At 40.8% G+C, this 23731-nt stretch overlaps 2 protein-coding genes across 4 annotated transcripts; both read left to right on the top strand.

Annotated features, from left to right (window-relative positions):
* The first annotated feature begins 1894 nt into the window (after positions 1–1894).
* On the top strand, positions 1895–6988 carry LOC122771692 (histone H4 transcription factor). Of its 2 annotated transcripts, XM_044029403.1 has the most exons (10): positions 1895–1991; positions 2075–2350; positions 2728–2951; positions 3520–3631; positions 3849–4001; positions 4117–4194; positions 4738–4858; positions 4950–5088; positions 5173–5297; positions 6218–6988. In XM_044029403.1, the coding sequence occupies exons 2-10, from the start codon at positions 2185–2187 to the stop codon at positions 6558–6560; spliced, it is 1461 nt and encodes a 486-aa protein (XP_043885338.1). In that variant the 5' UTR covers positions 1895–1991; positions 2075–2184; the 3' UTR covers positions 6561–6988. The 2 variants fall into 2 exon arrangements, with proteins under 2 accessions (XP_043885338.1, XP_043885337.1); XM_044029402.1 differs by having other exon boundaries at positions 1895–2350.
* Positions 6989–14153: 7165 nt separating this feature from the next.
* On the top strand, positions 14154–19261 carry si:ch211-117m20.4 (CUB and sushi domain-containing protein 1). Of its 2 annotated transcripts, none has more exons than XM_044028913.1 (5): positions 14154–14429; positions 14605–14769; positions 15894–16061; positions 16549–16752; positions 17537–19261. In XM_044028913.1, exons 1-5 carry the CDS (start codon positions 14327–14329, stop codon positions 17548–17550), a joined length of 654 nt encoding a protein of 217 aa, XP_043884848.1. In that variant the 5' UTR covers positions 14154–14326; the 3' UTR covers positions 17551–19261. The 2 variants fall into 2 exon arrangements, with proteins under 2 accessions (XP_043884848.1, XP_043884847.1); XM_044028912.1 differs by having other exon boundaries at positions 14168–14435.
* The last annotated feature ends 4470 nt before the right edge of the window (positions 19262–23731 follow it).

Raw genomic sequence — 23731 nt, forward strand, 5'->3', positions numbered from 1 at the left:
ATTTGTTGCACTTGCCAAAAAGTAATTGCAGCTCCGATCTTGTAACCTAAACATTTTTCTGCACTAAAATCACTTGGTTTCATTCACGAGGCTAATATCTGGCAGATTATACCTCATCCATTGTTTGAATAACTTTAAATTGCCAGTACAACCCATGAAATGCTCATTTGTACTTGCCATCAAGTGACTGCAGCTCCTACCTTGTGACATAAAGTTTTTATTTTGCCTCATAATCACTTGATTTCATTCATGAGGCTAATATTTGACAGATTATACCTCACACAGTCATTTCTACTTGTTGGAATACACTTAAAGTGCCAGTACATCTCATATAATGTACATTCCCACTTGCCAGAAAGTGATGCCTGATGACTGTTTTATGGACTGGAGATGTGATCAATGATCCTATTTTCATCAACCGAAGAAAAACTAAAACGTTTTTACTATGTCTACACAATTTTGGTAAAAACTGAAAACGTTTTGTTTTTCTGTAACATTGTTGGTTGATGTTGTTTGTTGTGAAATGAAAAGCTACAGTCATTTTCACTGGAATCGTTCTAGAATAAGTATGATGATTATGTAGGAAAGTGTATCATCTGCATAGAATAGAACAATAACAATCCAACAGCAGGAAAAATAGTGTAAACCTTCATTTCTTAAACCTGCAGGGGGCAACAGAGAGTTAGACTCAATCTTCTTATCACATGAGTTAACACAAGATGATGGGAGCTGGTTTCTTTAGGAGTCTTACTCTGTACACTGATGGTCTGTGGTCCATGTCCTGTCCTGGGTCCTTGTCCACACTGGGTACAGCAGGATCCTGGTGCCGAAACCATCATATTTGTACTTTTTAAAGAGCTACCTCTCAGTTTGATTGAAACTTTCCTGGAGGACATTTGATGTGTATCCGTGTTCAGAGAAACTGTAACACAACATGAGCTTTCTGTAAGAGAAGGTGTTTTATGAAATCTGCGGTTTACTGTAGGTTTGAGGATACTTTATCACGTGCAGTTCTGATAGTTCAACAAATGCTGCCGTTTTTTCCATGTGTCTATTGGAAGATTAAATAAAAAAGTACTTTGTCTGGCCACACAGTTGGTGTAGTGGTTAGCGCTCTTGCCTTTGCAGCAAGAAGACCCAGGTTCTTGTGGGTTCCAACCGGTTTGAGCCCTGAGCCTTTCTGCATGGAGTTTGTATATTCTCCCATGTGTGCGTTTTCTCCGGCTTCCTCCCACAGTCCAAAAACATGCAATGTGGGGATTAGGTAAATTGGTCACTCTAAATTATGTGTGAATGGTTGTTTGGCCCTGCGATGGACTGGCGAACTGTCCAGTGTGTACCCCGCCTGTGAGAGTCACCCCCTACTAGTAATGTGAAGTTGAATTTCATTGTGGAAACAGGAAGTTTTCTTTGAATATAGTATGGATATAGATGGAATACAGGTCAATTCTGCAATTTCAGGGGACTTTCATTTTGATATTCTACATCTATTGCTTTTATTTTTATTTTATATTGCATCCAGGATTACATTACACTATTACAGAGATGACATAGCCTGTCAAATAAAATTGAGGGAGGGATCCAAGGGCGGTATCAACATGCTTTATCGTATCAACTTTGACACCAATTCAATGTCCATGACTATCTGAGAAACTATCCCGAAAAGCAATCCGATCGAGAACAAGAACAGAAAAAAGTTTGCAATCGGAAATTTGCTGACGAAGCTTATGAACAATGTTACTTCCTCGCTCTAATAACGCTTAACGTTCATAAAATACAGATGTCGGATATAAGTTGTCAAAACGGTCAAATCCGTTAACTTGCACCTTTCGTTTTCAAGTCGTACTTTGCCCTGGAAATGATCTGCAGTATTCGCGGCATAACACCGGAACTATTAAAGTACCATACCCTTGTTTCCGGGGAGACGAACATCGCTGCACACAGGCTTGGTGTTGTTTACAGCCTGATTTACGTTTAACGGCGGATTAACGGTAGAATCCGCCGTCTAAGAGAGAGGTTGTTGTTGTTGTTGTTGTTGTTGTGTTGTGTTTAGTGTTTGTCGCATGTGTTTCAGTTGCTCATTGTTGTAGAGACACTGTTAGCAGATGCTAGCAGACGGGGAGACAACAGGGAGACAACAGGGAGACAACACCAGAAACAACGTCTGTCTTTGGACTGACAGAGATGCCAGCCAACAAACGGATACACACGAACACACTGAAACTGGGCTGTGAGTGGAGTTCATGTCAGGAGTCTTTCAACAGGATGGAGAACTTCTGTAAGCATGCGGAGACTCACTTAGGTGCAGTTAACCTGACAGAGGACAACGACGAAGAAGAAGACGCAGAAGGTGAGTGGTGTCTTTGGGTCGCAGTAATGTGGACATGGCCCTGAAGTCGGCAAACCACGAACCAAGCCCACGTGGGACCCATATCATCAGTCCACATATAACCCATATGGGGGGCGGTAGATGGACTTTCTGGTTGGGACATGGTAAAAAGAGTGCTTTTATAGTCTTGATGACCATCATAGTTCATAAATGGTGTACAATTACGATACTGGAATAATATCAGTATCATATCAGACTCAGATAAGTGGTATCATCCCATTCCTAATGGTTTGTCTGGTTGTTGTTGTTCAATAATAATAATAACAATAATAATAATAATAATGTTCAATAAAGCCAACCAAGCCAATAATAAAGGAATATTTTCTTTTTGTTCCAAGAGAGAAACTGCATGTGGAGAGACTGTGGTTTCTGCTCTGTGGAGGGTCCTGAGGAAATTCGACGACATCTGTTCTTCCACTGTTACCACACGAAGCTAAAGCAGTTGGGTCAGAAGTTGCTCAATGCCCAGCCTGAGCTTGGTAGCTGCTCCATTGGCTACCACAACCACAACATCGTCCCTGAAGTCCCTGACAATTTTGTCTGCCTGTGGGAGGATTGTGAGGTACTTATGTGAAACACACTACAGCAGCAAATGGCACCATCTAAGCCAGAGGTCTCAAACACATGTGGCCCTCCGATGGATTTCATTTGGCCCACCACATAATATCAACTTATGAGTTATTCCTGTATGTTTTTTTTATCGCTTTGCATCATAAATACGTTTTTATTATAACCTATATATTGTTCCATATCAAAACGAACACTTTTATTTTGAAATTCTGTGAAATATCGTCACTAATATTGTCATTTAAACTCATATCGCCCACCTCCTACTGTCGCTTTTCCCCCAAAAACTTGGACTTTTTTCTTCTTCTTGTTTTACTTGATGGGCCCCAACTGACCAGACTTGTCCCCCAGGTCATTTGAGTTTAAGAACCATGATATAAACAGTCACGATTCTTAGCCTTGTTATCTTAAGAAGTATGTTTTTAAAAATGAGCAGCTTTGGTTGCAAATCATATTCAGTGCTGGAAAAACTAATAATTAGGATACAATTAGGATTTTTTTTTTCTCCTTCTATTTTCTAAATAAAATGTAACCATTTCTTCCTTTGTTCACATTTGTCATAGCAACCACCATATGAAAACCCTGAGTGGTTTTACCGCCATGTGGAGATGCATAGCCTGTGTATAGAGATACCAACAGGAGACTGTGAATTTCCAATACGCTGTGGATGGAAAGGTAATTTACAGCATTTGGTTAATTGATACCACTTGTTTGTCCAATATCATTGAAGAATCTATGTCATATATAAGGATTTTGTTTTTTGATATTTGATAAGTGATTTTGACCAGTATTGGACCAATACTGAGTCAACATATCCCCTGTAATTTATGGTGGAGGAGGTTGTGTTTAATATGACATTGTTGAGACGAGTTCTGCACTGGTCACTCCTCAGATTGTGAAGCCACCGTCAAAGGGCGCCCTAAGCTGCGGGAGCATCTGCGCAGCCACACGCAGGAGAAGGTAGTGGCATGTCCAGGCTGTGGGGGAATGTATGCCAACAACACCAAGTTGTTTGACCACGTCATACGACAGAGCGCCATGGAAGGTAAACGAGGAAAAAAGAAGAAGAAAATAAAATAAACCACGTCCAAAATATGACAGGATGATGTATCCAACGTTTTGTATTTTGACGTTGTGTTTTGTGCTTGTGTTGGATTTAGGTCAGAGGTTCCAGTGTTCTCATTGTTCCAAACGTTTTGCCACAGAACGGCTGCTGAGAGACCATATGAGGACCCACGGTCAGTTTGAACCTTAACACTTGATCAGTTTTATCATTTATCATCACTAAGTTTAGCTACAGTTTAATACATAGCGTTGTTTGCTCTCTATTGGTGTGGAGCAGTGCTTCTATGTAATGTTAATAATATTAAAAAATAAAAAGTCAAATATAACATTTACTGATGGAGGCAGCAGTTCATTAACAACTCCTGATGTAAAATTCTCAACTTGATTAGAAGCATAGAGCTTCTAATGTGAGGGTTTGCTACTGTGAGCTAAGAAAAGTTATGTTGTCATGAAATCAGAGTGTGTGCGCTAAAGATACACAAAAAACCCTTTTATTAAGATAAACATGCACAAGTATCCTGAGTATAACCTGAAAATGTGAGGGTATGACAGTTGTAATCATAAAAGTGAAGCCTTTGTTTTCTACTACACTGCCATGTATTTTTCAAATGAGTGTGCCAATCCAAATTGAAGCAACAAAAAAAAGCTATGATTTTCCTTCCCTCCTTTCATTATGATAATCATCGTCACTGGTTAATGATGTTTCTTTTTTATAGTGAGTCACTACAAATGCCCTCTCTGTGACATGACGTGTCCTTCACCCTCTTCAATTCGCAACCATATCAAGTTTCGTCACAGCAACGAGAAGCCGTACAGCTGTGAATACTGCGAGTACAGGTATCGTATGCGCCGAAGCTGTAGCAATGCACGTTTACATGCCATTGTTGACACATTTGCATTGGACTTGCACTTCTTTTTGTATTTGCAGCTGTAAGAATCTCATTGATTTGCGCAAACACCTGGATAGCCACAGCAGTGTGCCGGCATTCCACTGCGAAATTCCCGGCTGTGGTTTCACTTCTCGCACCCAAAGCACCATGAAAATTCACCATAAAAGAGAGCACGAGGTGGGGGTTTGAATGAGGAATTGTACTCTTGAGGGGAATGTTGGTATCACTTATTGTTCTGTGATGTTTCTCTTTGAAAACCAGGGGAACTTTGTCGCTCGGTACAAATGCCATGTCTGTGGTCAGTGCTTCACCAGAGGCAACAACCTAACGGTGCACCTGCAAAAAAAACACCAATTCAAATGGCCATCTGGACACCCCAGGTTCAGGTATGTCTTCCATCAATCAATCAATCAATCAATCAATCAATCTTGTAGTATTATGTGTAATAATGGCAATATTTATAGACAATTTCATCATTGAATGAATAAGGCATTTTCTGACATGAAAGGTAATAACTGTAGATATTTTATTTTATTTTATAGTATTGTATTGTCACTCTCCTTTGAGAAGCACAAACATGTCAAAAGAAACATTTTTGTGGGTCCAGAACAAAACCTGTGCGCAGCTTTATATCCCCATATATCTACCCTAAAAATATCCAGATATTATTATTATTATTGATAATAATAATAATAATAATAATAAGCATGAGTGGTTTGTGACAGGTGTGTATCTGCGCCACAAGCTGCTTCATGGTGAAAGGGGGGTCTGCTTACCTCAGTCATCGCTGACTGTGCCAACACCTCATGCAACTACACTTTAAAATCCTGATGTGGCTGGGAAGTCTTTTTTATTTAGTTAAGCAAGTTAAGCAAAACTAAACAAATGCTATTCAATTTTAGCCAAACATGACTTGGTATATGTATACTGGTCTTAATCACTGGAGAGGATATTGAATAGTTAAAAGTGTTAAGTCCAATACAATCCAAAAATCACTATCCTCCATGCTTCACTATGCACAGACTGTAAAAGTGAACAGTTACGAGAGAAGAATATTTGTTACCAAACGAAAAACATAAAATAAAAGTCCATGGAAGAAGAGCAGAAAACAAATTAAGTTAAAGTCAAACATTGTTCCTTGAAATGATCCACTGTGGACATCAAGGCAAGGTTTGACTCTTTACCACCAATGAATTGAGCAGAGGATAGTTCCAAATAAAAGACATCAAGACATGTGAGAATCCAACTGTCCACTTTATGACTATAAAGCTTTGGAGCACTCACAGTGTGACCTGTTTCTCCTCAGATACAAGGAGCATGAAGACGGCTTCCTGCGTCTGCAGCTGATTCGCTATGAGAGTGTGGAACTGACCGAGCAGTTGATGAGGGAACGACAAACCAGGCAAACGGAGGAGGATGAGGATGGTGGCCAGACTGAAGGGCAGAAGCTGGCAGAAGAATCGATGGGCGCAGCTTCCTCAGAGTTACAGGTAGAACTGAGAGGGGTGCTGCTGGAGGAGCAGAGGCCCGAGCCCACCATCAGTGCAGAGGAGAACAGTCAGGAAGAAGGCACGTTGTATGTTCTCACTGGAGGTTTGTCACATGAAGGAACTGACTCCATCATGATGAATTTTCAAGATACTTCCTAGCAGCAGGGACTTCCATTGTCATCTTCCACAGGAGGACACACTGTTATTGGATGTGCTGCTGCATAGCTACACTAAGCCGGTGCACTGTAACTTTATTCAATTAAAACATCTAAATGAAGGGACACATATTCTTGATCATTAGCCTATATTAGGTAATAAACCATATTATATATTTCATTTGGTAACATTGTAGCTGTTTGTGTATCGTTTACATTAAATTCATTAATTGTACTGATGTCAGATAATTTACTCTGCCTCATGGTTGATCATTCTTTTTTAGAAAAATGTGACAATATAAGCCAAGAGATTGACTGTTGGCATTTATGTTCAGCATAATCTGTCAAATCTAATTACTTGGAGAGTGTATTTTTTTTTTACTCTGACTTTACTACTTGAATAAAGTTATTATCAAATGTTTGCTAACATCATAATTGAAAAAATGTCATTTTGTGTATGCACCACTGCATATATAGTATTTGAGAGTATAGCATTCTGGCGCCCTCTGCTGTATACCATTGATCTGTAAAAAATGTACTAAGGAAGCTTTGGATATTAGGTGAACATGAACTGAAACATCAACTTTTTAGTGTTTTCTGGTAATAATAATAATAATAACAATATAACTGGTATTAAGTGGATGTTACAGGCCATTATTTTAGATTTTCCCACAGTCCTCAAATGTAATTGCACTCAAGCCTCCTCCACTACATAGCTACAGTATTTTTACATGTTTTCCAGGAGTATAACTTATCTCACACAGTCATTTTTATCACATAAAATAAAGTTAGAACAAGCCACTTCTGCGTCGCCTCCACGCTGTAGCTGTGGGAAGTTTCCCATGAGCGTGTCCTTTCTCAGACCCGTAGCTGTGGCGGCGACGCAGACGTATAATCGTATAAATCAGCTGAATCACTGAAAACACGTCATTTCACCACAGAGAAAGTGGTCGAGGGTCGAGGTGAGCTCACAGAAGCTGTGGCTGCCAGAATAATGCAAAAGGTGACAACTGGATCTGATACACAACATTGAAGATGGCACCTTTTGTTTGAACCCACCCATTTTTCATGTGAGCTAAAGTATTGGAAACTGACTGACAGGTGTGTTGTGTTATCCAGGTGTGTCCTATTGCATTGTTTATTCACTGCATTTAGAAGTGGGATCAACATGAAAACCAGAGCGCTGTCTATTGTGAATTTGAGAGATCAATCAGTGCCATTGCACAAACAGTGGCCATTTGGAATGTCCTGAAGTAGAAAGAAACTACTGGTGTACTAAGTAACTGATGTCGAACAGGTATACCAAGGAAATCATCAGCAGCAGATGACGGAAACATTGTGAGAACTGTAAAGAAAGACCCTTTTAAAACAACTGTTGGTGACATCACCAAGAACCTCCAGAGGGCAGGAGTGAAGGTATCACAGTCCCATGAACACATGAACAAACAGTTTATGATAAAAATAAAGGAACTGGCCTCACTGTTCCAATACTATAGTAGGGCACTGAACCTACTGATATTCTATTGCAGAGATCACACGTGCTGCCCTCTGCTGGTTTAAATCATACTGATAGATTCCAGTTTGTTCATGTAAATGATAAAGCCTCATTACAAACTAAAGTTAATTGTGGAGTTTCACAGGGCTCAGTGCTTGGGCCTTTACTTTTTACCCGCTTCCTTTAGGGAACATTATTAGAGAGCACAACATACACTTTCATTGTTATGTAGATGACACACAGCTATATTTATCTACCCTCTGCTACAGAAGTGGTACATGATAAATTAGTTTGGTACATATTGGCATACAGTCAAAGAACTATCCAAGCTAATAACCCTCATATGAGAATGATTAAAAATTAGAGGCCTGTATGTATTGTTACTACAGGTTATAGGATAATGTATTACCAACAGTCTGAAATTCAAGGAAAAGAACAACAAAATGCTGACGTCATGGAAACGATAGAGTGATCGTTGGAGTGATTACGATGGATTTGTGTTAATGTACAAATGTTGCCCTGTATTATTTTAAACTTTTAAACTTTTTAAACTATCTGTAATGGCTATCAGTCTAAAACTTAAAGCTACTGCCATTCGGGTTTATCACAAATAGAAAATGGTTAATGACTTAGCTGACACGCTCGTTGCTATGTTACAACGCTCCCGTAGTATTTAGAAATAACGCAGTCCAACTTCGTCCTCTGCTGCTTTGTGTTGGTTTATTTCTCACCGCATGCAAGAATCAATGAGTGTCCATTCTTTTCCAAACATTTACAATGAGCCAGCGCATCGAAGTGAATGATGTCAGACATGTATTATGTAGTTCTGTGACGCAAATGATGCAGTTAAAAACTATTTGAAAGAGGAAGAGAAACAGTGGTACGAGCCAAAAGCCATTATCTTGAAGAATTTTTGTGGAAAAAGTGGAAAGTTGGCTAGAAAGAATGAAACATCCTCACCAGTTGCTGCAATACAGTTAACAGCATGGAGTACATGGAAGAAATGGATAGCCCTACTAATATGAGGATTGTCATTTCTAAGCTTCCCTTCAAATTAAGAGAAAGGTGGACGGGAGTCGCTTGTGACATGCAGGAAAGGACAAGATTGCGAGCCAGGTTCACTGATTTAGTCATGTTACGGTCCTCGTGCTGCCGTGTTGGTTGTGGTGTGTTTGTGTGTCTCTCTCTCAGCGCTATACTCCTCCAGGTGTTGACCTCTGATCAGCGGCTGTTTCCACTCTGTTAATCAGCCGATCCTAGTTAAAGAGTGGATGAGAAGTGTCGCTCAGGCAGCTCTGATATCTCTGTTCGATTGCACAGCTCGTTGTTGAAGCTGGGATCTTTAAACTGCAAGCTGAAGTTATAGTTTATTTGAAGAGCACCTTTAAGGGAGCCAATCAAAAGGTCAACTGTATCAGGCTTCAGTGAAGATAACTCTCACAAGCATGTCGTGTTGCACTGCCACTATGGAGAGGGATTGTTCAGCACAGAATATAACGTTTGAGAGTCACCATTAGTTTCCTATCTATTCAATTTGCTGAAAACATTGTTGAGCTCTGACAGTGGAACCACACACAGGGGCGGGGTTACATCAGAGTAGTAAAGTTCATACGATCTAAGGTGCTCATGGTACCGTGCACTCATGACTCTGCACACAAACATGATTTCTGTAGGAACTGCAACAATCTGTGTGATCTGCCTAAACTCAGGGAGACCTGAGCAGGACCCAGCAGAGACTACCATATCTGCCTTGTATGAAACTCCATCGAGACAGACGGATGATGCTACATGAACGGCTGCTGGCTTGTTGGCTTGTGGAATTTCTGACTGACTACCCTCTGGACGTAGTAACCTTCTCCATCTCGACTGAAAGTTTGAAAAAATGTGAGGGAGAGGTATGACATTTGTCACAAATGTCACTGACAGTATGATAAATTTGTGACAGACGGGCCTTGGAAATATGAACTCTGTACACAACCTTGAACTGTATGAGTGAGAGACGGGCACAGGATGAGCTTTTTTAGAGCTGTGTCCCACCAATTGTCACCAAAGATCAGGCAGCCTTGATTTTAGTGATAGGCGAGCTGTCGTAAGATAGAAGGTTAGTATAAATTCTAGAAATTAAACCCTTCTGAATGGAATCAGAGCAAAAGAGCTAGTCCCATAGTTGAGCGGGGGGTAGAAACGGAAAAGCTGGAAACAGAGATTTGACACAATGTCTAATTTGAAAATATCGGAAAAGATGAGAAGGTGGGAGTTCAAACGCCAATGCTAAATCTGAGAAACTACGAAAAATACCATTCTTATAGAGAGCTTTAAAATTGTCCAGGCCTTTATGAAACCATATTGAAAAAGTGGGATCAGCTAGAGCAGGTTTAAATAACTGAAAATATTTTCTGAATTGGTACCAGATTTTAAGGGTGGAAATCCCCAATGGGTTATCTGGAAGGCCAGGGAGGGTATTAGAAACAGAAGAGGTAAGATAAGCCAATAAAGAGCGTGTGTTGAAAGACTTTACCTCAAACTTACACCAGGGGGCGTGTGGTGATCCTGTCCAGAATGAGATTGTATGTATATGTGAAGCCTAATAATACATTTGAAAATTAGGGAGGGAAAGTCCAGCATCTAGCTTACATCTCTGAAGGATGGACTTGAGATCGCATCCACCAACTTGCGACCAGACCTTGTTCTGCGGTCTTGCATTTAAAAGACAATTTAAAAAAATAATTTCTCCCGTTGTTCACTTCAAAGAGCCGGCTCTAATCCGGCTCTCGGTTGCGACCGACCCATCACTACTTCCCAGTGACGGACTTGTACCTGATGAGCCACCATTTACAAGTGTCCGCGTGGATCATTTTGGTCCTTTTGAGATAAAAAGAGGTGACCATGATCAAAAGGTATGGTGTGGATTTCACCTGCACATCGAGGAAGCAAGTTCTTTGGAAACCGACTCCTGCAATTCACGCACTGCGCAGGTTCATTGCTAGGAGAGGTCAGGTCTGGCTGATGAGCTCCGACAATGGAACAAACTTTGTGGGCACGGAGCGTGAGCTGCAGGAGACAATACAGGCTTTGAATAATGCAAAGATTCAAGACACAGAGTAAAGGCATCACATGGATGTTCAACCCACCGTCCACATCCCATTTCGGAGGAATATGGGAGTGGCAGATAAAGACAACAAGGAAAGTGCTCAACTCCAGTGTGAAGAGGCAAACGAGGAGGGGCCGCACAATCTGCTTTGTGAGGTTGAGACGATTATAAATAGCCACCCTATCACCAGAATCTCAAACGATCCAAATGACCTGGAGACTTTGACCCCAAATCATCTGCTGTTGATGAAGGCCATAACCCATCTACCTCTAACTTATGAATACTCCAGGCTCAGATGGCGCCAGATCCAATACTTAGCGGATTTGTTTTGGAGATGCTGGACTTACAAGAGAGACAAAAATGGTCCCATCCAAAGGGTCTGTCCTGTGACCCTTTGTGTCTGTCCAAAGGGTCTGCCAACAGCTTCCAGTCTCGTGCCCAGTGTCTGGTCTTATGGTGGTGAGGCTTGATTGCCCCTTGCCCTCCCGGACGAATGGTGTTGATCGCCAACAGAATGGTGGGGGAGGAAAGGCGTTCAAGCTTGTTCGACACTTTAGCACCTGGTTGTGCCACCAGGTGTAGCGGCCTTGGGTGAGGCCGGTCTTGCATCCCACCAATATGTGTTTCAGTGTTGCTGGACTTGGACATAGAGGGCATGTGGGGTCTTTGCCATACTATTAGCTTAGGTTTGCAGGAGAAGGCAGGATATCGTAGGCAGCCCTGATGGTAAAGCTCGCCTTGAATGCCTCCATCTCCAAGCTCTTTCCAGGAGATCTTCCTCTTCTCCACTCCTTCCCATGATGCACTGCTTGTGCGCACCTTCCCGCTCCCACTTCCTGACGTACCTCCTTGATCACCAGCCTGCGTCTCTCAGATGGCCCCGAGGCCAAGACCACTCCTCCCCTCCTGCACTCGGCCCACGATGTCCCTCTGTCTGAGTGTTGCCTTTGCTCAGTTGCAGCCAATGGGGTCCACTTCCTCCCGGTGGCCAAGATGGGGGCGGTTTGGGCTACAAATGGATCGGTTGAGTCCAGTAGCATCATCTCCAGTCTGACTCTGCTAGACCGGAAATGGGCAGGTGTAGCATCCCTTTACCGTAGAACCAGGTAACTGGTGTGTGGGAACTTTTGTGAATTAATTTAAGTATTTTCTTAACTTGAAACCGTCTCTTGCCCCTGTGGTATTGTCGAACCTGTGTGTCCCAGTAATGATGATTAAAAGATGGAAGTTTAGAATTTCCTGCGGGTTTACCCACAGGTGGCGTTGTCACAACACTAACCTCCTTGCTCATGCAATAATTAGATTTATGCCCCGACTAGTGTGTACACAAACAAAAATGGCCATTGACAATAGGTAGTTTGAACAGTGCCAACCCCGGTGAACATTCTGCTGTCCAGTGTTTTGACGAGCAGATCCTGAGATCCTGACGCAGGGGAACAGGTGCTTGATCCAATGTTTGAAGTGTGCAGGCATCGGCTTCCTCTCGCTGATAACATTGGCTGGAAGCTACAAAAGTGTGTTTCATAACTTTGGGACAAAATAAAAGCTGCATCTCATAAATCGCATACTTTTCCAACGGCTGTTGTTGGGAGCCACCAGTAAATGTGCAGCAGTTGACTGAAGTGTTCACTTTTTTACTTGATTCGAAATGTTCTGCCAAAGTGCCTAACTGAAGGTTATTCTCTTAGTGAGTATCCTGATTTAATAAAAGCATAACATCCATCCATCCACTCATCCTTTGAGGGTTGTAGGAGGAACTGGAGCTGATGTCTGCCAGCATTTTAGAATGTGAGTGCATGTTTTTTGTTCAACTCTACTACTGTAACACATGAGTGGTTTCATTATCTCATTATACTGTATGTATATACTGTGTGTGGATATAAAACCCAGTATAAAACCTGCTGATCAAGTGAATGAAACCAGAGACCAATGATCAGTTTTCGTGAAAGTGGTGAGTCCAGTCACAACACGGTGGTAAATGGTCTGTATTTATATAACACTTTTCTAGTCAGTACAGTTTTGCCATTCACCTCTTCACACCTATTCTCTCACATTCATGCAGCGCATCTACCGGCAAAATGGGCTTAAGTGTCTTTGTCCTTAACAAAAATCCATCATAATAACGTCACTGTTTTATGGACTGGAGATGTGGTGAACGATCCTTTATCATTTCCACAACGTCAGCATTTTTTCTACTTTGGCTGTTTCTTCACCCTCTCTTCCGGGACGCATCACAGCGTGCGTGAGCGTTCCTCTTTACGTTACACAACAGAGCCAAGGAAAACGAAGCGGATACTTTCAGAAGAAGCGAAGAAACGAAAAAGAGAGTCTGTCTGAGCAAGAGACACAACAAGAGTTAACTGTGACTGTTAAACCTACATTCACGTTCAAAACGTTTACAGCGAGTACCGGTGAAGTGACCTATGTTTGGTTCATTGAAGGTGCACAGCTCCTGACCATAGACTCTCGCTAGTGAGAAAGCACACAGACACAGATATGTTTTTTAGTTAGGAAGGTGAAATGTTGTGAAATATACTGTAAAAACAACTGTTACACTGTAAGATATTTACTTTAAACTACAAATGATAATTTAAGACATCCTCATTTGCAAACTCTACACTCAACTGACATAATCTGTGGTCAATATCTGTAATATGACTCCTGTGGAAAGAAGGTCTGTTTTAGCCAAAGATGATGCAACAGAGGTTGTAAACAGGAGGTTCTTTATTTACAGTGGAAAATCCAAAACAAAATAATAAAAAACAACAATATTACTTTTGGAATTATATATGGAATATCTAGCTTGAAACTAATTTAACCGGTTAAAAGTCCAACGATGCTTGTTTGACAGCATGTTCCTACATTTTCCGTTGCAGTTAATGTCATTGTGTTTCTGTTAATGTTGTTTGTGTTTTTCTATTTGTGTTGGTGATTTGCACTTCAGGGCCACCGTAACTGAGCCACTTCACCCTGCACTACTACAGCAGTGTGTGTGGCATAAGCTGTGTGTAGAAGATTAAGCAGCAGCAGCAGCAAACACAGCTTAGTTTAAGTGTCTCAGCTCACGGCTTCATCTTTTTACAGTCAAAGAAGTCAGTTCATGTCTGTTGACTTTGTGAGGATGATTATGAGGCTGTACATTTCCATTTGAACTTGTTCTCTCACAGGAACACATTCAATCAAAATGGGCAGGATGAGGTTTTATCCACTGCTGCTGCTGTCACTGTGTGGGTTGTTCCACAGAGGAATTACTCAGTTGAAAGGATGGACTGGAGAGGAAGTGGAAGGTAGTGGTAAGACCCTATAATGCTAATTTAATCTTATTTACATCATATTCTTCATGTAATTGTCTGGTGTCTAAGTCATTAGCCAAGGCTCACTGCATTATAGTAAGTTGTTGTATTTAATGATTGCTTATTGCTGTACTGTAAGAAGACGTTAGTTGTCTTTACTGTTGTTTAGGTGAGACAAAATGGATTTCCCAGCCAGATTTCATTGATGACACATATTGGTCTGGGTCAGTGCCTCTTTGTTATGGAGGCTGTAAGGCAAAGCACCAGGAGCTAAGGAGAGACCGCTGTGGAGACTCCAGCTGCTGCTGGTTCGGCTACAAGTCCCTGTGCAGAGGTAAAACTTACAACCACGAAGATCAACTCAACTGAAACTTCATTTCTACAGCACCCTCAAAACGACAGCAGTCGACCAAAGTGCTGTACAGAAGGCGGACACACAAGTTACATAAAAAAATACGTAAATACATAAATAGAGAATGAGAATAAAAACAGTAAAAAATAAAAAATTGTATGTGCTCATTTATGAAACACCATATACAGTAGAAGGCGTGTGTTTTAAGCAAGGATTAAGTCTCTAGGGTCTGGGAGGTTTTAATATAGAGGGGGAGACTGTTCCAGAGTTTGGGGGCAGCTGCGGCAAAGGCCCTGTCACCTCTACACTTAAGTTTGGTTTGAGGAACCTCCAGCAGCAGCTGGTTGGGTGTGCTGACGCAGGAGCTCAGAAAGATACAGAGGGGCCATACCATTGAGGGTTTTAAAAACCATTAATAGAAGTTTAAAATCAATAGGAAAACAGACTGGGAGCCAGTGGAGGGAGGCTAAGACTGGCGTGACGTGGTTGCACTTTTTCTTGCCGGAGAGAAGTTGAGCGGCAGCGTTTTGGATGAGCTGAAGGCAGTTGAGAGAGGATTGGTCCAAGCCAACATACAGGGAGTTACAATTATCTAATCTACATGTAACAAAGGCATTGATAACCTGTTCAAGGTCGATCTTAGAAAAATAGGACTTGGTCTTGGCTGAGGCGGAGTTGGAAAACAGCACAAATTTGTCAAATTTAAAATGGCTGTCAAAAATTATACCGAGGTTCTTTACACAGGACTTAATGTTGGAACTCAGGATATCAGCAGAACAGGCTGAGGAGGTGTTTCCTCCAAACGGAGTAATCTCTGTCTTGGATTCATTAAGATTTAGAAAATTAGCACTCATCCATGATTCAACATCACTCAAGACATCGTCCACAAAGCAAAAGAGAAATGTGATGTTTTTGAAAAACACGACCAAGGGGCAACATATACAGAAGAAAAATAATAGGGCCTAGGATGGAGCCTTAAGGAACTCCACCTAGCCGATTTGTTGATTTTTTTAATAGAAACACTGACAAAAGAAAAACGGAGAGAACGTGAAATCACTCTCTCTGGTTCACCTGTTGTTTGCCTTTCTCTTTCTTTTGTGTGGCAGTGAACTGCGGGAGACCCCATGTGGACTATAATGGTGTAGTGTATGGTAATGACTGGTGGGTGGGCTCCACAGTGAGGTACACCTGTCGCTCTGGCTTCATGCTGGTGGGAAATCCTACCAGCTTTTGCCAACCTAACGGACTGTGGACATCAAAACCCACCTGCCTCCGTGAGTAACTGTTATCATCTGTTTTAGCTCAACATATGATTTATACTCCACATTTCTTGAGACACAGACGGGAAAAGAGCCCCCGCACAAATCGACAGGGGTACAAAAGGGCTTTAATCATGAGTGACCTTGTCATTACTCGTGAGTGACTTCAAGACTTTTCTTACTCGTGCCCTCTAGTAAAGATTTGTCATCTTTACTCATTAATCCAACTGCGCCTTCAGCAGACTAACACACTAGTCTAGCCTCACTCCAATTCACTGACAAGACCACTAGGGCTTTTATTTTCAATAACAAGAGCATTAGGAAGGAATCTTACAGATTCTGCCAGTTAAAACCAACCACTATGTGCTTTTGGTCAGGCAACACCTGTTAAATAGTGGGATGAATAACATACTAGCGAAGATAACATGATAGTCATGCAGAGGGTTGGTCTTCAGGGACCCCATGGTCCGTTCAGTAATTCATTCTTGTACCTGTCCTATAGGAATGTGTCAGCGGGGTCGCATTGAAGTAAGTGAGAGGGAACTAAATGGGACGTGCAACTCCACCTGTGCTCATAAAATCTACTTTGGCCCAAACCCCAAACAAGGCTGCACTCTGATAGATAATTGCAAGAACAAGGAGACGGGATGGAAGCGTTTTTTTGCACAGTGTGTTCCTTGCATTTGTGACTGCGCTTTATCATGTGGTGAGTATATAGTTTCCTCACTTTAATGTAATGTAAGCATATGGCTGGGCAATATATGGCTTATAAATGATATGTGGATATTTTTAGGCTATATCCTGATATAGAAGATATATCGAGATATATCGAGATATATACTGTAGATATATGAAGCTGCACACAGGTTGTTTCTCTGGGCTCAGATATCTGTGCTTCTCAAAGTACACTGTAAATGCACTCTGTTTATAAAATATCTACTGTTTATATACATTCATTAAATATATTAGGCAGACTGTGGAACGTGAGCATGTGCAGTACATGTATAATCAAACATGTATATTGGCGATATAAAGTAAGGCAGCACTGCTTCAGTCAGTGTGAGGCACAGCTCATCGCTCTCCTGTGTATTTGAACAGGAAATCACTGGTTTTGACCATAAAAATGTTGAAATCATACAGAAAACCCTTACCCCTCCCCTTACCGCACGTCACTCGTTGGCCCCGCCTTGGACGGGTTAGCAGCCCTGCGACCCTCATGTGAAGTGCTAGACAATCTATGGATGGATGGATGGATTCGATATAAATATGATGATTATCAATACAGCCTTTAAAACCAGGAGTAGTCATCACAGATAACTTATTGCCATGTGACAATATCCAAAATCCATAAACAGACCATATCTTGTCTTTATATATATATATATATATATATATTGGCCAGACTTATGTAAGCATGTTGAATGTGGTGTTGCTTTGAACTTTTGAACTCATGGTCAAGGAATTTCATGCTTTTGTTTTGTCATTTTCAGCAACTGCAGGCTAACACTTGGATGAATCCGAGCAGTGAGAAGATCCGAGGAAGAAGAAACACAGAGACACACGGTGTACGAGTGGGCTGAAAAGTTCTCAGGCTGACCATGATGCATGCAATGTGTCTTTTTTTTCAACATAGTCTCCCCTGTGGTCCAGCACTTGGATGCCCTCAGTATACTGTAGAAGTTGACTTTCTCCACTGCTACTGTAGTTCACTGGTAAACCATAGTTTTCCCAAACAGCAGAGATGAAGGGGCTCGGTGGCTCAAGCTCTGGCTTCTCACTTATATTCTCTATACAAAGCTTGTCTGTGCTAACCTTACTGATTCCACTGTTGACGATCAGGGATGAAAAGCACACCAGGGCTTTGAACTAGTCAACCCACCCTTGTATTTGCTACTTCATCTCGTTTTGTGGATTATTCGATATACATGAAGATGAAAACAAGGTTTTACAACATGACAGGAAGATTTCAGTGCAAGAGGTTTTAAATCCCTCTGAGGCTGTGAGAGAGGGAGATGACATTTACTTTGTCAGACTATTTATTATTTTTTAGAATAATTATTTGAAGTACTTTAAATAATACAATCAATAAATGTCAGGTGTTAAGGTCTCTCATTGTTAACGCTGTCATTTCTGAGAAGGCAACTTATTACTCACAGTTAGGATATTGTAGTTTAGACATCAATCTCTCATTGGATGACTTACTATTTCATTTAATTTGGGAAATGAAGGTAAAGACAAGGCGAAAAGGTAGTGAAATCACAGAGATTACAGAGAGACTCTCTGTCCATCTGTGCTGGAAGGAGCTGAAACTTTAATCTTGTTAGAAAAGAGTTGCTGAGCTTAAGAAACAGATAGTAAGTATACTGTGTGCATGTTTTCAAAAACTATAATATTGACAAATCAAAGCAGTGACCAACAACTAAACGAAACAAAACGATCAATCACGCTGATCTAATCACAATTAATACGATCATCATTCATTGTAGTAGCAGTCTGCTAAACATATGGAACACAGCAGCTGTGCAGATCGTCTAGGTCAACTAAATTCTGACTCATTTCAGATCTAGTCAATATCTTAACCTACGTTTATTGAAAATTCATCCAATTTTCCAAATTCACGTGTCGATTGTCGGTCGTTTTTTTTGAAAAAAAGTCCCATCCCATAGTAAGAAACAAAACTCTGCGCTACAGCCTCAGTCCAACACATGAGCAGCCTCCTCATCCTCCACCACTTTAACAGCTAACATTTTAGCAGCTAAAGTTTTACCTGCTAAAGTGGGGGAGGGTCTGGTGACGGAGATTCAGATGCTGGTGCTCTTTCTTCAGCAACACAATAAATAAGACTCCTCCTCCATCCTCAAAAATTATAAATTGCTTTTTCTAAGGCCACGAAAATCATACAATAATTATTATACAGCGATTATACACCACAGGTGTTCTTCTTATGGACAGTAAATTCCATTTTTACTAATATAACCCCAGAAATACTACAAACTGTACCTTTAACGTTTAACTATTTTGATTATCATCATTGCAGGCATAAATTCCCTCCAAACATGATTTATAAAGTTGACAAAACAGATGTAACAACAGTACGGTACGCACGTTCAGAACTGTTAAAACTGTTTGTTAGCACTATATGATCAAGTTTACATTCTAAAACTCAGATGGTCAGTTTCAGGCATCCTGAAATAAAGGTATATGTTTTCATTCTATGTCTGCGTCCTTTTTCTTTACCTCCAGGACAACAGAAGTAAAAAGTGACTCATATTAACCCACTCTACGCTAGACGCACTGTATGAATGTGTGAGTGAAAGGATGAAAAAAATGCAAAACGATAGTTTAAAGCAGATTTAAGAGGTCATCAATATGAGACAAGTAATCTATAAATAAAGATTATATCCCATTTCTATTGTAATGGCATCTTATGTAGACTATGACACTTCAGATTCACAGTCATTGTGTTTAAGAATTATACTACATATCAAATCACTGTTGCAATATTTGTTAGAACGATTTTCCCTAGATTATTAAGCCCTAATTTTTTTTAACTAGTGCCACTCTGATGTTTTTCTTATGATTGTTTACAATTTTGATGAGCCCACAAAACCCAAAACCCAAGTCAACAGTTAAACAAGTAGGTCATAGAGGTCATACAGGTGCACAGATTCTGTGCTGCTCAGTTCACATTGTGTTAAATGTTAAATGTTTTCAAAAACCAAAGAATCTGAATGAATGTTCCAGATTATTCGGGATTAATACAGAAAACATTTACACACGATAGCAGGTGGTTTCCAAAGAACTACACAAGAGAGCATCCTTAGGCAGTAAGTGAAAGGATAACCAATTCTCCTGCTTCATTACAGCTCATTAAGTCTTTTCTCAGATATGTCATCTTGACACTGGGGAGGAAACTCACCCGCATGCAGCACACTCTTCTCTCCAGAGCGTTCTGACAGGATTTCCCAGTATGTCTGATCACGTTCACTCCCAGCTACTCCAGTGAGACTCTCCAGCAACAGTCCAAAGTCTGGGTCCTCCTTCACTGTGAACCTGCATACAGAGCCATGTGGACATTCACTCATTAATTGATTCATTGTCGTAATCCTGAAGGTTTGCTGGAGCCATGAATGGCGGGGTGCACTCTGGACAGGTCACCAGTTCAGGGAGGGTGTTCCTCAGTCGAGGAGCAGAGGAGCAGAAGGCTCGGTCTCCGAGTTTGCAGGACTTAGTCCTGGGACGGAGAAGTGAGCTGAGGTCTGGGGGGTGAGAAGTTCTTTGAGGTACTGGGGGGTGTTGGATGACCATGGATGCACTGGAATGTGAGGAGGGAGACTTTATATGGGTGGAGATAGGAAGCCAGTGTCGTGAGTGGAGAATGGGTGTGATGTGTTTGTGTTTACGTATTCCCAGCAGGATGCTAGCGGCACTGTTTAAAAGCATTTTTGTCCAAAATACGAGCTGTAGTGTGACCATGGGAAGTACATCTTTTCAGCAACACACTTTGCAGACGGTCCCTGGGCCTCACACCCATCTTGCTGCCTCTGCACATACAGACACATGTTATTCTTCCAGCACAGAACTCAGGTCACTTGGTTGAAAATGTTATTGCAGCTCATTACAGTTCTGATTGGGAAGAGACTACGCTTGTGTTTATAGAAGTTAAGTCCAAATCTGTCAATGTCTCTTCCACTTTACTGGACCACATGAATGTACATGATGTACATGAATTTTCATGTCAGCACATAGTCAGTCCACATGCACTTGTGTGAAACCGCTCCCGAACAATCAGAGATGCTCAGGCTGCAGGCGTCTCCCGTGTGGCAGCTGGTTTCTAGCTTTACTGTAAATTTCCAATTTTATTGATTCAAATCTGATAACCCAAGCTAACATCCTGCTAATCCCTTTACATAACTCACCAGACCATTCCTCTCACTCTGCTCCTCTCAGGTAATCACCAAGAGACTTTTAGTTTTGTTGCTGACACTCCTCTCTTGGGGATTCTTGGTTAAGGCTTCATAACCCACAGTTTGATTGGTCTTGCTGCTCCATCGTCATTGTCAACCCAAATAGAATTCATCTGGAGACCCATAAAATGAAGATAACATCATGTGTCATATATAAGTATAATAACAAAGTTTGTTGCGTTTGTGACATTTAATAACTGCAAAAAGAAAACGGTTGACAAAGGAAAACACACACTGGCATGAAGACCTATTTGTGTCCTTCCATTATTTTAAAATGATTATAAAAAGTGACCCACTTAGGAATAAATAAAACAATATTGGGATTTTATGTAGCTCATGCTTATGTAAAAACTTGCTGATGTGGATCCGTTTGGGGAGAATTCAAAATATCAAATTTACTATTATTATTATTCAAATATCTTTTTATTGATTTTCCCTTTATATTAGTTATAAAGTACTCTATACCCCATAAAAGGGGGGGAGAAAAAGAAATAATTAAAAATAGAATATTCCAACTGCCTGTTATGGTCGTTTGCGTCATCTGGTGCGCTAGTGCCGGCTTTGACTTGTTTGCTTGGTGATTTTTTTGTCATTTTCCTTACGTGTCGTTCTAACTTGTTTATAGCACGCGTACAGAGGGGTTTAAAAAGAGAAACAGTACAAAACCACATCTGCACATGGTGCCGCACAAACCGGAAGTCTTAAATATCAAATGTGCCAAATATCTTTAATTGACAAACTATTAAAACACTTTTATTTATCACCTTGTCTCTAAATAAGAGGTGTTGACTTTAAAGACAAACAAGTTTAATACGATATTTTGTTTCTTTCAATGTTGTATTGCACAGTAAAATGTATGGCTCAAGCACTTTCAATAAATACCTTTATGGCATGTGGGCACATAGCTATGGATATGTTCATGCCAATTGCCCACACATATTCCCACAATGGTGATTTACAGTAACTCCACACCCTCCATCACTTTTCTTCTTCGTCTGTTTTTGTAACTACTTCTTTCTATAGGCTAAGGATGTTTGCTGGCAGCTTTTAGGCTCATTACCGCCACCTGGATTTTTTTAATAGGCTACTCACTATTAAACTGGTTGTTCTAGCCACAGTGTAAAAAATGGTGTTGTGACCTGGACCTTGTTTAAAGGCCATTATGGTGATGCATTACATGACACACACACACACACACACACACACACACACATTAGGGCATTGCTGGATACTACTCTCACCTTTGTCTGTTAGCGTTCCATGTGGCTGGCTCATGTTGTCTGATCACTGATCTCTGGTGTGTGCTGTAATAACACAGCAGCTCAGCACTTACACAGAGTCTAACCACACTACAGTCCCAGGACACCGGCGCTGATGTTGTCACTAACGTCACACAGGAGAGAGAAACTCCAAGTTCTTGTCCATGTATTTGCTCTTTTCTCACCAGTGTGTCAGACCACCACAGTTAACGTGCACTTTACGAGCAGAATACCACTGTTACCTCTGTCTCTGATGAACTCAGTTTCATGTTTTTAGATGAATGAAGAGGGGAGGAAAGGTCATGTGACTTTAGTATCAAGACCAAGCCCAACAGATCACATTAGATAATAACAACACTGCAACACATTTTATTGTGGCAAACGTCTGACGTACAGAAAAAGTGATAGAACAAACGATGTGTGGACTTCATCATATACAAATCAGCTTAATTATTCAAATAGTGACTGCTTGTGACTGACTTTGTAAACCCTCCCATTTATCCAACGAGTTCCCCCCCCCCCTAATTCAATTATGTATTTTACATAATTGAATTGTTTTATTCTCATTGATTAATCTTATTTCTATCTCATTTCAGACTGGTGTTATTTTGATAATAACATCAATTATTTTTCATGTTTCAATATGATAAATGGAGGTCGTTGTGTTACAGTTTATGTGTATGAAAAGTTATTTACAATATTTGTTTGTTTGTTTTCTGACACAGAGGAATGAATGAACTTGGACACTGTCCTGCCTCGTGCTGCACTATAACCGTGTGTGATATAGTGCTGCTCTGTTGAAACAGCTCATGGGAACTCGTTTGAAATGGTTCTGATGAAGAAGCAGGTGTGTAATTGGCTGATCCTTGTCTCGATTTCCTCTCAGGTGTGATGTAAGACATGTAGGAGCCGTTTGAACGCGAGTAACCCCGGCTGCTTTACCGAAAATAACCCGAGCACTGCAGCATCAGCACCAGGCAGCTGCGCAGGTGCGGCCTTTAAAGGGGCAGACAGACAGACAGGCAGAGAGGGGGGCGGGTGGTAAATCCTGTTTACCACGATGGAGACTCAGACAGGCAGACAGACAGACAGATAGATAGATAGATAGATAGATAGATAGATAGATAGATAGATAGATAGATAGATAGATAGATAGATGAAACCGTTACATTGTCACAACATTTATATGACTACTTATACAGAAAAAATAATACTAACATGTTTCAGTGTGATATGTTGATTTGATCAACTATAAATGTTTTATATATATATATATATATTTACATATATATATACATATATTTCAGTTATTTTATGTTCTTCATGTGTTTCTTCTTAATTTCTATTCATCTGAGGATTAGGAAAAAACAATCCAAATCCAAACAGTCGATGTATTTTTCTCCAGCAACAACGCCCTGTAGATAGAGCATCCCAGACCGCCACGCACACACACACGCAC

The sequence above is a fragment of the Solea senegalensis genome, linkage group LG6 (assembly GCF_019176455.1).
Source record: "Solea senegalensis isolate Sse05_10M linkage group LG6, IFAPA_SoseM_1, whole genome shotgun sequence".
In the NCBI taxonomy this organism is placed as follows: Eukaryota; Metazoa; Chordata; class Actinopteri; order Pleuronectiformes; family Soleidae; genus Solea; species Solea senegalensis.